The following is a 12,984-nucleotide window of genomic DNA, read 5'->3' as shown; positions in this document are numbered from 1 at the left end:
CAGAGGCCTCCTCTGGCAGTTCTGATGAATCAATGAGGAGGTGAAGCTTTAGTCTCCTTGAGAAATTCAGGGATTGAGTGGGGAAAGGAGGACTTGCATAGTCATGTTGCACCCCTGGGGATGCCCTGGGCTGGGACAGCAGGGGCCTCATCTCCTCTGCCCACCAGGCAAGTCACCTCCTGCCCTCACAGTGAAGAGATGTCCAGAGTCAGCCTTTTCCTTGTACAAATGGGAAAGTCGTGGCCCACAGAGGATGCAGCCATACCAGAACCACACAGTGAGGACAGAGGTGCGATCCCAGGCTGTCTCCCTCTGATCTACCAGGTTTAGGGGGGAAACACATTTTCCAGGCAGCGGTGACTCAGTGATGTGCGTTTATTCCCAGAGCCCAGGGACACCAGACTTCACAGCAGGATGAGGGGTTCGCCCCGACGTCCTCTGGCCCGGCTCCTCCTCCGTGGTGCCCTCAGATGCGGATGTGGAAGGTGCTAGGTGCAAAGAGGAAAGGAGTCTGTCAGCAGGCAGAGAGCAGCCTCCCTTCGTCCTCTTCCCCAGCACTCCCACCAGGAGTCCCCAAGGCAGGCTAGGAGCCATGGTGGGTGGGTGGGGGGAGACGGACCCCTTCAGTAAACCCCAGGCCATGGTCTTCCTGGCCCCTACAGGGGTTGAGAGCACATCCTTTTGGATCAGAGATTACATCCTGGCTCTGCCCCAGACTCTGGGCCTCAGTTTACTTCCCTGTAAAATGAGGATAATGGCAACCTCTTCCAAAAGGACTTATGACCTACCAGGTGATGCAGCAGTCATTGCCCCTACCATAGGTTGACCTCAGGCCATACTACAGGGAGGGAACACAGCCCCACCCACCAGCAGAAAATTGGATTAAAGAGTTACTGAGTGTGGCCCCATCTCACACGCTAGTACTGGGAGGACCCTGAGGAGTCGGGTGGGGAGGGAGGTGGGAGGGGGGATCGGGATGGGGAATACGTGTAACTCTATGGCTGATTCATGTCAATGTATGACAAAACCCACTGAAATGTTGTAAAGTGATTGGCCTCCAACTAATAAAATAATATTAAAAAAAAAAAAAGTAATGCTCAAAATTCTCCAAGTCAGGCTTCAGCAATACGTGAACCGAACTTCCAGATGTTCAAGCTGGTTTTAGAAAAGGCAGAGGAACCAGAGATCAAATTGCCAATATCCACTGGATCATAGAAAAAGCTAGAGAGTTCCAGAAAAGCATCTATTTCTGCTTTATTGATTACTCCAAAGCCTTCAACTGTGTGGATCACAATAAACTGTGAAAAATTCTGAAAGAGATGGGAATACCAGACCACCTGGCCTGCCTCTTGAGAAACCTGTATGCAGGTCAGGAAGCAACAGTTAGAACTGGACATGGAACAACAGACTGGTTCCAAATAGGAAAAGGAGTACGTCAAGGCTGTATATTGTCACCCTGCTTATTTAACTTCTATGCAGATTACATCATGAGAAATGCTGGGCTGGAAGAAGCACAAGCTGGAATCAAGATTGCTGGGAGAAATATCAATAACCTTAGATATGCAGATGGCACCACCCTTATAGCAGAAAGTGAAGAGGAACTAAAAGAACCTCTTGATGACAGTGAAAGAGGAGAGTGAAAAAGTTGGCCTAAAGCTTAACATTCAGAAAACTAAGATCATGGCATCTGGCCCCATTACCTCATGGGAAATAAATGGGGAGACAGTGAAAACAGTGTCAGACTTTATTTTTGGGGCTCCAAAATCACTGCAGATGGTGACTGCAGTCATGAAATTAAAAGACACTTACTCCTTGGAAGGAAAGTTATGACTAACCTAGATAGCATATCAAAAAACAGAGACATTACTTTGCCAACAAAGGTCTGTCTAGTCAAGGCTATGGTTTTTCCAGTGGTCATGTATGGATGTGAGAGTTGGACTGTGAAGAAAGCTGAGTGCCGAAAAATTGATGCTTTTGAACTATGGTGTTGGAGAAGACTCTTGAGAGTCCCTTGGACTGCAAGGAGATCCAACCAGCCCATCCTGAAGGAGATAAGTCCTGGGTGTTCATTGGAAGGACTGATGCTGAAGCTGAAACTCCAATACTTTGGCCACCTGATGTGAAGAACTGACTCACTGGAAAAGACCCTGATGCTGGGAGGGATTGGGGGCAGGAGGAGAAGGGGATGACAGAGGATGAGATGGCTGGATGGCAACACCAACTTGATGGGCATGAGTTTGAGTAAACTCCGGGAGTTTGTGATGGACAGGGAAGCCTGGCATGCTGCGATTCAAGGGGTCGCAGAGTTGGACACGACTGAGCGACTGAACTGAACTGAATGTGGCCCCGCCCACCAGAGGAAGACCTAGTTTTCCCCACAGCCAGTCCCTCCCACCAGGAAGTTTCCACAAACCTCATCCTCATCCATCAGAGGGCAGACAGAGTGAAAACCGCAATTACAGAAAACTAACCAAACTGATCACATGGATCACAGCCTTGTCCAACTCAGTGAAATTACAAGCCATGCCGTGTAGGGCCACCCAAGATATATGGGTCATGGTGGAGCGTTCTGACAAAACGTGGTCCACTGAACAAGGGAATGGCAAGCCCCTTCAGCATTCTTGCCTTGAGTACCCCATGAACAGTATGAAAAGGCAAAAAGATATAACACTGAAAGATGAACTCCCCAGGTTGGTAGGTGCCCAATATGCTACTGGAAAAGAGTGGAGAAATAGGTTCAGAAGGAATGAAGAAGCTGAGGCAAAGCGGCAACAATGCCCAGTCTGGAGGTGAAAGTGAAGTCCGATGCTGTAATGAACAATATCGGAAAGGAACAGGGAATGTTAGATCCACGTGTGCTGTGCTGTGCTTCTAACGCTCAGTCATGGCCGATTCTTTGCGACCATATGGACTGTAGCCCACCAGGCTTCTCTGTCCATGGGGATTCTCCAGGCAGTACTGGAGTGGGTTGTCATCCCTCCTCCAGGAGTTCTTCCCAACCCAGGAATCAAACCCAGGTCTCCTGCATTGCAGGTGGATTCTTTACCATCTCTAAGACACCAGAGAAGCCCATTAATCAAAATAAATTGGAAGTGGTCAAACAGGAGATGGCAAGAGTGAACACTGACATTTTAGAAATCAGGGAACTAAAACGGATGGGAATGGGAGAATTTCATTCAGATGACCATTATATCTATCACTGTGGGCAATAATCTCTCAGAAAAAAATGAAGTAGTCCTCATGGTTAACAAAAGAGTCCAGAATGCAGTACTTGGGTGCAATCTCAAAAATGACAGAATGACCTGTTTGTTTCCAAGGCAAACCATTCAATAGCACAGTAATCCAAGCCTATGCCCCAACCACTAATGCTGAAGAAGCTAAAGTTGAACATTTCTATGAAGACATACAAGATCTTCTAGAACTAACACCAAAAAAAGATGTCCTTTTCATCATAGGGGACTGGAATGCAAAAGTAGGGAGTCAAGACACACCTGGAGTAACAGGCAAGTTTGGCCTTGTACAAAATGAAGTGGGGCAAAAGCTAACAGAATTTTGCCAAGACAACGCACTGGTCATAGCAAACACCCTCTTCCAACAACACAAGAGAAGACTCTAAACATGGACATCACCAGACGGTCAATACAAAATCAGATTGATTATATTCTTTGCAGCCAAAGATGGAGAAGCTCTATACAGTCAGCAAAAACAAGACTGGAAGCTGACTGTGGCTCAGATCATGAACTGCTTATTACAAAATTCAGGCTAAAATTGAAGAAAGTAGAGAAAACCACTAGGCCATTCACCTATGACCTAAATCAAATCCCTTATGATTATTCAGTGGAGGTAACAAATAGATTCAAGGGATTATATCTGATAGATAGAGTGCCTGAAACTATGGATGGAGGTTCATAACACTGTACAGGAGACAGTGATCAAAACCATCCCCAAGAAAAAGAAATGCAAAAAGGCAAAATGGCTGTCTGAGGAGACCTTACAAACAGCTGAGAAAAGAAGAGAAGCCAAAGGCAAAGGAGAAAAGAAAAGATATACCCATGTGAATGCAGAGTTCCAAAGAAGAGCAAGGATAGAAAAGAAAGCCTTCCTCAGTGAACAATGCAAAGAAATAGAGGAAAACAACAGAATGGGAAAAACTAGAGATCTTTTTAAGAAAATTGGAGAAACCAAGGAAACATTTCATGCAAAGATAGACCCAATAAAGGACAGAAATGGCATGGACCTAATAGAAGCAGGAGATATTAAGAAGAGGTGGCAAGAAAACACAGAAGAACTGTACAGAAAAGATCTTAGTGACCTGGATAACCACGATGGTGTGATCACTCACCTAGAGCCAGATACCCTGGAGTGCAAAGTCAAGTGGGCTTTAGGAAGCATCACTATGAACAAGCCCGTGGAGGTGATGTATTCCAGCTGAGCTACTTTAAATCCTAAAAGAGCCGCACTCAATATGCCAGCAAATTTGGAAGACTCGGCAGTGGTCAAAGGACTGGAAAAAGTCAGTTTTCATTCCAACCCCAAAGAAGGGCAATGCCAAAGAATGTTCAAACTACCACACAATTGCCCTCATTTCACATGCTAGCAAAGTCATGCTCAAAATTCTCCAAGCTAGGCTTCAACAGTACATGAACCAAGAACTTCCAGAGGTAGAAGCTGGATTAAGAAAAGGCAGAGGAACCAGAAATCAAATTGCCAACATTCTCTGGATCATAGAAAAAGCAAGAGAATTCCAGAAAACACCTGCTTCTGCTTCATTGGCTACTCTAAATCCTTTGACTATGTGGATCACAACAAACTGTGGAAAATTCTTAAAGAGATGGGAATACCAGACCACCTTACCTGCCTCCTGAGAAATCTGTATGCAGGTCAAGAAGTAATGGTTAGAATCAGATATGGAACAATGGACTACTTCCAAATTGAAAAAGGAGTACATCAAGGCTGTGTTGGAGAAGGAAATGGCAACCCACTCCGGTATTCTTGCCTGGAGGATCCCAGGGACAGAGGAGCCTGGTAGGCTGCCATCTATGGGGTCGCACAGGGTCGGACATGACTGAAGCGACTTAGCAGCAGCAGCAGCAGCAAGGCTATATATTGTCACCCTACTTATTTTAACTTATGTGCAGAGTACATCATGTGAAATGATGGGCTAGATAAAGCACAAGCTGGAATCAAGATTGCCGGGAGAAATATCAATAACCTCAGATATTCAGATGACACAACCTTTATGCCTGAAAGCAAAGAGGAGCTAAAGAATCTCTCAATGAAAGTGAAAGAGGAGAGTGAAAAAGCTGGCTTAAAACTCAACATTCAAAAAACAAAGATCATGACATCTGATCCTATCACTTCATAGCAAATAGAAGGGGAAACAATGGAAATAGTGACTTTATTTTCTTGGGCTCCAAAATCACTGCAGACAGTGACTACAGCCATGAAATTAAAAGACACTTGCTGTTTGGAAGGAAAGCCATGACAAACCTAGATAGCATATTAAAAATCAGAGACATTACTTTGCAGACAAAGGTCCGTATAGTCAAAGCTATGGTTTTTCTAGTAGTCTAGGATAGGACAGCTGGACCATAAAGAAGGCTGAGCCCTGAAGAATTGATGCTTTTGAACTGTGGTGTTGGAGAAGACTCTTGAAGAATCCCTTGGATACCAAGGAGATCAAACCAGTCCATCCTAAAAGAGATCAGTCCTGAGTATTCATTGGAAGGACTGATGCTGAAGCTGAAGTGCCAGTACTTTGGCCACCTGATGCGAAGAGCTGATTCATTGACAAAGACCCTGATGCTGGGAAAGATTGAAGGCAGGAGGAGAAGGGGACGACAGAGGATGAGATGGTTGGATGGCATCACGGGCTCCAGGAATACAAGTTTGGGCAAGCTCCAGGAGATGGTGAATTACAGGGAAGCCTGGTGTGCTGCAGTCCATGGGGTTGCAGAGAGTCAGACACAACTGAGAGACTGAACAACAAAATTGGGGTAACAGCTATCCCTCCTTAACTGAACTGTAATGATGGCTGAAAGAATGGAAACTGTCACTCAGTCATGTCTGACTCTGCGACCCCATGGGTTGTAGCCGCCCAGGCTCCCCTGGCCATGGGATTCTCCAGGCAAGAATCTGGAGTGTGTAACCATTCCCTTCTCCAGGGTATCTTCCCCACCCAAAGATCAAACCCAGCTCTCCTGCATTGCAGGCTGATTCTTTAACATCTAAGCCACTAGGGAAGCTTGGTGGCTCAGACAGTAATGAGAGCTAAAAAGAGGCAAATATACAGAGCAGTACGCACATTAGGTACTCAGTTAGTGGCAAGGGACTGACTCATCATGGTGTCATTCTTCGTGTCTCAGTGGTCAGGAGACCAGCCTTGCTTATCTGGGGTAGAGGAAGGAGGTCCTCTGGGCATGAAAGCCACAACACTAACAATAATACACAGTTATTGAAGACCTACTGTGTGCAAAGAACTGCTCTAAATTCTTTCCGTGTACTAGCTCAAGGTCAGTCAACTTTCTTCTGCCAAGGGCCAAATGATTGATATTTACAACTTTGCACAATGACTCAATGTCACCTTAAAGCTCAAAAGAAGCTGTGGACACTATGAACACATATAGGCATGGCTGTATCCCAATAAAACCAGCAATCGACATGGAAATCTGAGTTTTATATCACTTTCATGTGTTGTGGAGTATGATTATTTTTCCCCCAACCGTTTAAAATTGTAAAAACCATTCCAAGTTCATGGGAGGTATAAAAACAGATGGTAAAAAAAAAAAAAAAAACAGATGGTGGGCCACCCACCCCCTATATTAACTCAGTTAATCTATGCTAGATCTCCTGAAGAAGGAAATGGCAACCCACTCCAGTATTCTTGCTGGGAAAATCCTTTGGACTGGTAGGCTACAGTCCATGGGGTCGCAAAAGAGTCAGACACAATTGAGCGACTGAACAACAATCCTCCTTAGAGCGCTGATTCTCCCTAGGGTTGCCAAGTACAGTTGTCCAGTCTGTTCACTGCAAAATGTTCAGCAAGTGAGGGTTGAACTCCCAACCATGTTCTACTCACCCAAAGAGCTGTGTCCACCCACAAGAGGTGTCCCCAGGGTCTCTAATTAGCCCCATTCAAAAGACACAGACTGAGGCCAGGGAGGTCAGGAAAGTTCCCCAAAGTCACAAATGAAAAAATGGAGGAAATTTCACAGAGTCTGTGAATCTAATCCGTGAGCACGCCTCTCATACATGGGAATGGATTGTGCAAGGTGTCGAGGAATATCACCTGAGGAAGTCTGGTGCCCGAAGGATCATGTTCTGGAAGTCTTCCAGGGACAGTCGCCCGTCGTGGTCCCCATCGGCTTCATCCAGCACCTTCTCACATATCAGACTCACCTCCTCAGCGCTCAGCTCCCCCCGAGTCAGCTTAGTCACCGTCTGCTCCAGGTCCCACGCACAGATGTAGTCATCATTGTTAAAGTCTGCACAGCAGGACAAGTGGGGAAATGGGGGTGACCGAACAACAGGGACCAGGCAGGCTGGGCCAGCGGTGAACACATCTTGTCCCCATGTGACAAAGGAAGAAACTGAGGCACTGAAGGGAACCCAAGACCCTGGGCTAATAGCCAGATCTTGCTTTGGAATTGGGTAGGTAACTGCTGGGAGGTCATTCATTCACTCAAGTATTTATTGAGCACTTACTATGTGTCAATCTCTGGGGGCCTAGATGGTAAAGAATCTGCCTGCAATGCAGGATACTCAGGTTCGATCCCTGGATGGGGACGATCTCCTGGAAAGAATGGCTTCCCACTCCAGTATTCTTGCCTGGAGCATCCCATGGACAGAGGAGTCTGGCAAGCTGCAGTCCATGGGGTTGCAAAGAGTTGGACACAACTGAGAGACTAATACTACTATGTGTCAGGCGAGTGATAATTGTTTTTCATTCATTCCTTCTTTCAATAAGTATTTATTGAGTGCCCACTTTGTGCCAGGCACTGTGATAAGTTCTCATTCATTCATTCAACAAGTATTCATTGAATACCTACTACGTGCCAGCCACAGAGACAGATGGCAAACCAAACACTGTCACTGCCCTGGGGTCTCTTCAGAGAGAAAATCAATAAGAAATGAAGAGATGAATGAACAAGAAGTTAAGCAGCACTGCTCCATGCTAGGAGAGAAATAGAATGTGGCATGGAGAGTGACTAGGAGGCAGGGACTACTTTAGACCGAGATATCAAGGTAAGAAGGAACTAGGGGAAAGGTATTCTAGACAAAAGGCACAGCAGAGGCAAAGGCCCAGAGGCAGAAAGGGTTTGACCTGTTGGGGAAACAGCCAGGCCAGTGTAGCAGGATGGAATTAGCAAAGGGATAGGGTGGAGGGGGAGATATCGAGGTGGGGTGAAGGATAGGGCCAGGCAGGGCCTCAGAGCCCTTGATAAGACATATGTGATGGCGGTGCAGTCCCTGACCCGAGACCTGGGTTCGTTCCCACTTCCCAACCCTGGAGTCTGTGCACACACCATAAATTTTAAAAGCGTAGTAGGCTTTGAGGTCACGGGGAGCCATTTCACTCATCACAGAAAACATGTCCAGGAAGTTGTCCAAGGTCATGTGGCCATCCCCATCCTCGGAGAAGACCTGGGCGATCCTCTGACGGAAGGGGTTGTCCTAGAGAGAGGAAATCCATCCCTTACCAGGTTCTCTGAGGCTCCGTGTGGTTTCACTGTCAGCCCCCACCTTCCTGGGAACCTCTGAGTACCCTTCACCAAGACTCTCTTCCTCCTATGATCCCTGGAGAAGATTCCAGGCAACTCCAGTCTCCTCCCCTATGGCCTGGGTGCCAGTTAACCCCCATTCTGGCTTCAGAGGCCGTCACATGACTTCAGTGAGGCCAATCAGGGACTTCCATTCACCTGGCAATGGTGATTGCTTCTAGGATGATCATGTGACTCCAGATGGCCAATCAGAAACTGCCTTGGGAGAGTTTCTGAACAGTTGGAGTGGAGGAACCTCATTTCTGCTTGTTGCAGAGCTGATGGAGGGAAATCTGGGGCAGTTGGTGTTTCCCTTCACTACCTCAAGAGAACAGGCTGCCTGAGACTGAAGCCTCTTCCTGGGAGAAGCTGAATTATGGAGGGAGATTCTGAAGTACAACGCTTTCTGTCCCTCTTGAATGAGGTTTCTGTCCTTGTGATAAAATGACCTCTATTCTCTGTCACTTATCCCACAAGTCCCCTCCAGAGTCACAAACTAGTGTCAAACATTCTGCTAACAAGAACCTGCCTTTAATGGCTTCTACTATGAAAAAGAACTAATGTTCCTGAGTGGGCTTCCCACGTGGCACTAGTGGTAAAGAGCTTGCCTGCCAATGCTGGAGACATAAGAGATGCAGGTTTGATCCCTGGGTTGGGAAGATCCCCTGGAGGAGGACACAGCAACCCACTTCTAGTATTCCTGCCTGGAAAATCCCCATGTACAGAGAAGCCTGGCAGGCTTACAGTGCATAGGGTTGCAAAGAGCTGGACATGAGTGAAGAGACTTAGCACATACTCAGCACAATGTTCCTGAGTCACAGGCCCTGTGCTAAGCCCTTTCTCTGCATTATCTCATCTCATCTTTCCCACAGCCCAGAGTTTGAATTGTGTCTCTCTCATGTCCTAGCTGTGTGACCATAAACAAGTATCTCAACCTCTCTGAAATTCAGTTTCTTCACCTGTAAAATCAAAATAATTACAATAGTCACCTCATAGAAATACAGCAAGGGACATCCCTTCTATTTTTTCCCATGCCTGCCCCAGGGCCCCAGGCATACCTTCAGCTCAGGCATGCTGCCAATGAGCTCATAGGGCACCTTCACATCAGGACAGCTGGTATAGTCGAGAGGGACAAGCTGAGGGGCCAGGTCCTGGTAGCGATAGAAGAGCCTGGTGTGGGGAGGGAAACAATGAGAAGGTCTGGGGGGTGAGGGAGGGTGGGCTTGTCTCTGCTCGCTCACTCTCACAGATGCTCACTCTCCACTGAAGGATGCCGAGCCTCCAAGAGCCATCAGCCCTGGGTCCAGCCCTCACATACAGAGGCAGATACAGACACCTTTATCTCCCGAGGGACAAGGCCAAGGTAAAGACAGGACCCCAGGGACTTCCCTGGAGGTCCAGTGATTACGAAGCCACCTGCCAGTGCAGGGGACACAGGTTTGGTCCCTGGTCTGGGAAGATCCCACACGCCATGAGGCAACTACTGAGCTCATACACCACAACCACTGAAGGCCACGCTCCCAAGGGAAGCCACTGCAATGAGAAGCCCACATATCACAGCTAGATAGTAGTCCCTGCTCACCAAAACTGGAGAAACCCACACAGCAACCAAGACCCAGAGCAGCCAGAAAAATGAACTAATTCATTGTTTTTAAAATGTAAAAAAAGAGGGAGGTGGGAGGGGGGATCGGGATGGGAAATACATGTAACTCCATGGCTGATTCATGTCAATGTATGACAAAACCCACTGAAATGTTGTGAAGTAATTAGCCTCCAACTAATAAAAAAAAAAAAATTGTAAAAAAAGAGAAGACCCCAAAGCTAGGGGAAACTAGAGTGGGAAAAGTAAGCCAAGGTGAAGGAAGGACTTCCTGGAGGAGGGGGCATGGGTGCTAGGTGCTGGGCTTTGAAGCACAAATAAGAGGTCACCAGCAGATGGGGTTGACAAAAGAGAGAGTGCTTAAAGCAAGGTCATCTCACATTGAGCGTTCAGAGACTCTGAATGAATCTATGATTTGCTGGACATCATCACACTGTTGGCAAGACCCTGCTCTAAAGACCCTCATCCTTACACTTTCCTTCTCTCCCTCCATAATGGGGGTTGCAGTTCCCTCAAGGGGCCAGAGACAAAGTCTAATATTCAGGTTTTTTCAAAAGGATAAATGAAAGGCATTTTGCAAAACACCGAAGGCCATACACACTGCCTAGATGGTGGGGTCAGGTGTCTACTGCAATGCCCTTGCCTGGTGATACCATACCGTCACTGGAACATGCTGAGCAGTCACCTTGTACAGACCATCCTTGATGAGCCAGAGATCCTGAAGTTGTTAGGGACGTCTCAGAAGGGGATAGAAGCCTCTGGGTCATATGATGGCTAGGAATTGGAGGAGGGGGTATCGGGAACTGCACTTCTGGGTGCCTTCAGATAATAGCCTGGGTTTGGGTTTCTGTATGGCCTTGAGTAAGTCCCTCTTCCCCTTTTCCCCCTTTCTGCTCAGTAGGTCTGTGTGAGAAGCAAGAAGCTTGAGACACACAAAATGTTAGCAAGAAGCTTGAGACACACAAAATGTTAGCTTCAAACTCTTTGGGGCTCTACCCATCTACCCAGGGGTCTGAGGTCAGCCTCCCCTGTGTGAGCCTCAGTTTCCCCATCAGTAATCCAGTCATGATGGTCAGGGTAACCCTGTGAACTGTCCTCGCCCAGACAATGGGGCTTACTGGTGGAAGTTATGCCCATCAATAATGGATGTCCTGCACCCACACAATTGGGACCTTGGCCCTGATCACTCTGCAGTCAAACTCCAGCCAGCTTGGGTTTCACAGGTCAAAGTCCATGGGTCTGGCCTCTGGATAATGGCTCCATGGGCTGAGTGATGCTGTAGGATACCCCTCCATGTCCATCTCACTCACACCAGGAACCTGCAGCAGCCTGGGGCCACCTCTCCACTCTAACCTTGATGCCAACCCCACCACCCAGAGCTGACTCTAGACTCTGCCCCTGGCATCACAGCCTGTTCTCACTTGGCCTCAAGGGGAAGTTTTTAACATGCTGATCCGCATCACCCCTGCTCACACACTCTCTATGGCTTCCTGCCACCTCTGGGAGAAAGTCAAAGCTCATCAGCCTAGAAGTGTGGTAATAAGACCAGATGGGACTTCTCAACAACCTTCCCATCTCTGCGTCCATCCACCACCTGAGCATGCGATTCCCCCATTAAGCATTGAGTGCAGTCAAATTGCAAAGCATATAGAAAATACCCAGCACTTCTTCCCTTCCTCCTCAGACTGACCTCATGATTTCCTTTCTCGTGAAGAAGGTGCAGTCCTGTGGAGAGAGATATTGGCTTAAACCAGACCCTGCCTGATGCGGGGGGTGCCTCCTTCCTCTCCCACTACCCACTGCTGCTTGAATCCATGCACAGAGGCACCCCAGGACCGCTTGTTGACTGCGCCCCCTCCCCGCAGTATGAAAGGGTGCTGTCCCCATTTCTTCAGCCAAGAAAACAACAAGGTCACCAAGCCCACCGATGGCTTGGTCCATCACCCCTACCTGATAAGCTTCCAGCTGCTCATGAGTGAAGACTGCTTGCTTGTTACCCATAGTGGAGACCTCTGCCTGGACTCCGGAACAGGCTCCCAAAGCCCCCCAATCTTCTTGGGGCCACACCGGTTGCCAGGTTGCTGCTCACCAGCGTCTGGGCAAATCTCCCTGCCCTGGCTGTCACCTGCCCACCCTCCTCATCACCCCCAGCCTGGGTGAGACTCAAGTTACAGCCAAGCTCTCTGGGCAACAGCCTGAGTGTATGTCCACAGACATCAGGGCAAGGAGAAGGGCTTGGGGAGGCCACAGGGCAGCCCTCAGGGGGGAGACCACACTTGCCATCACCAGTGAGACTGGGGGCATGGGGCACCTTTGAGAGATGGGCACGGTGGTGGAGAGGCTGCCAGCACACTTCAGGTCAAATTCCAGCTCTTTACCCACTAACTGTGTGGTCTTAGGCAAGTCACCTGGCCTCTCTGAGGCTTGTTTGTAAGATGGAAATTATATTAGTACCTACTTCATAGAGTAGTAAAGAATCTGCCTGCCAAAGCAGGAGACTCGGTTTCAATCCCTGGGTTGGGAAGATCCCCTGGAGAAGGAAATGGCAACCCAATCCAGTATTCTTGTCTGGGAAATCCCATGGACAGAGGGGTCTGGTGGGCTACGATCCATGGGGTCTCAAAG

At 47.9% G+C, this 12,984-nt stretch overlaps 1 protein-coding gene across 2 annotated transcripts; it reads right to left on the bottom strand.

Moving 5' to 3' along the window:
* Window positions 1–466: 466 nt before the first annotated feature.
* CIB3 (calcium and integrin binding family member 3) lies at window positions 467–12,360 on the bottom strand. Of its 2 annotated transcripts, XM_065931939.1 has the most exons (6): window positions 12,310–12,360; window positions 12,050–12,084; window positions 9,818–9,929; window positions 8,526–8,673; window positions 7,289–7,484; window positions 467–488 (listed from the first exon to the last, which is right to left on the bottom strand). In XM_065931939.1, the coding sequence occupies exons 1-6, from the start codon at window positions 12,358–12,360 to the stop codon at window positions 467–469; spliced, it is 564 nt and encodes a 187-aa protein (XP_065788011.1). The 2 variants fall into 2 exon arrangements, with proteins under 2 accessions (XP_065788011.1, XP_065788018.1); XM_065931946.1 differs by lacking the exons at window positions 9,818–9,929; window positions 12,050–12,084.
* Window positions 12,361–12,984: the final 624 nt, after the last annotated feature.

The sequence above is a fragment of the Muntiacus reevesi genome, chromosome 1, assembly GCF_963930625.1.
Source record: "Muntiacus reevesi chromosome 1, mMunRee1.1, whole genome shotgun sequence".
Classification (NCBI taxonomy): domain Eukaryota; kingdom Metazoa; phylum Chordata; class Mammalia; order Artiodactyla; family Cervidae; genus Muntiacus; species Muntiacus reevesi.
The sequence above is the reverse complement of the archived record's forward strand: the minus strand, read 5'-3'. Positions and strand labels throughout refer to the sequence as shown.

What these genes read in the sequence shown, in the direction of transcription:
- CIB3 (XM_065931939.1), bottom strand. Translation starts at nt 12,360, where the DNA reads ATGGGTAACAAGCAAGCAGTCTTCACTCATGAGCAGCTGGAAGCTTAT. An exon ending in AGCAGCTGGAAGCTTATCAG is followed by an intron (nt 12,085 to 12,309) that starts GTAGGGGTGATG and finishes CTCTCTCCACAG; the next exon opens with GACTGCACCTTCTTCACGAG. An exon ending in CGGGCACCAGACTTCCTCAG is followed by an intron (nt 489 to 7,288) that starts GTGATATTCCTC and finishes CTTTGCACCTAG; the next exon opens with CACCTTCCACATCCGCATCT.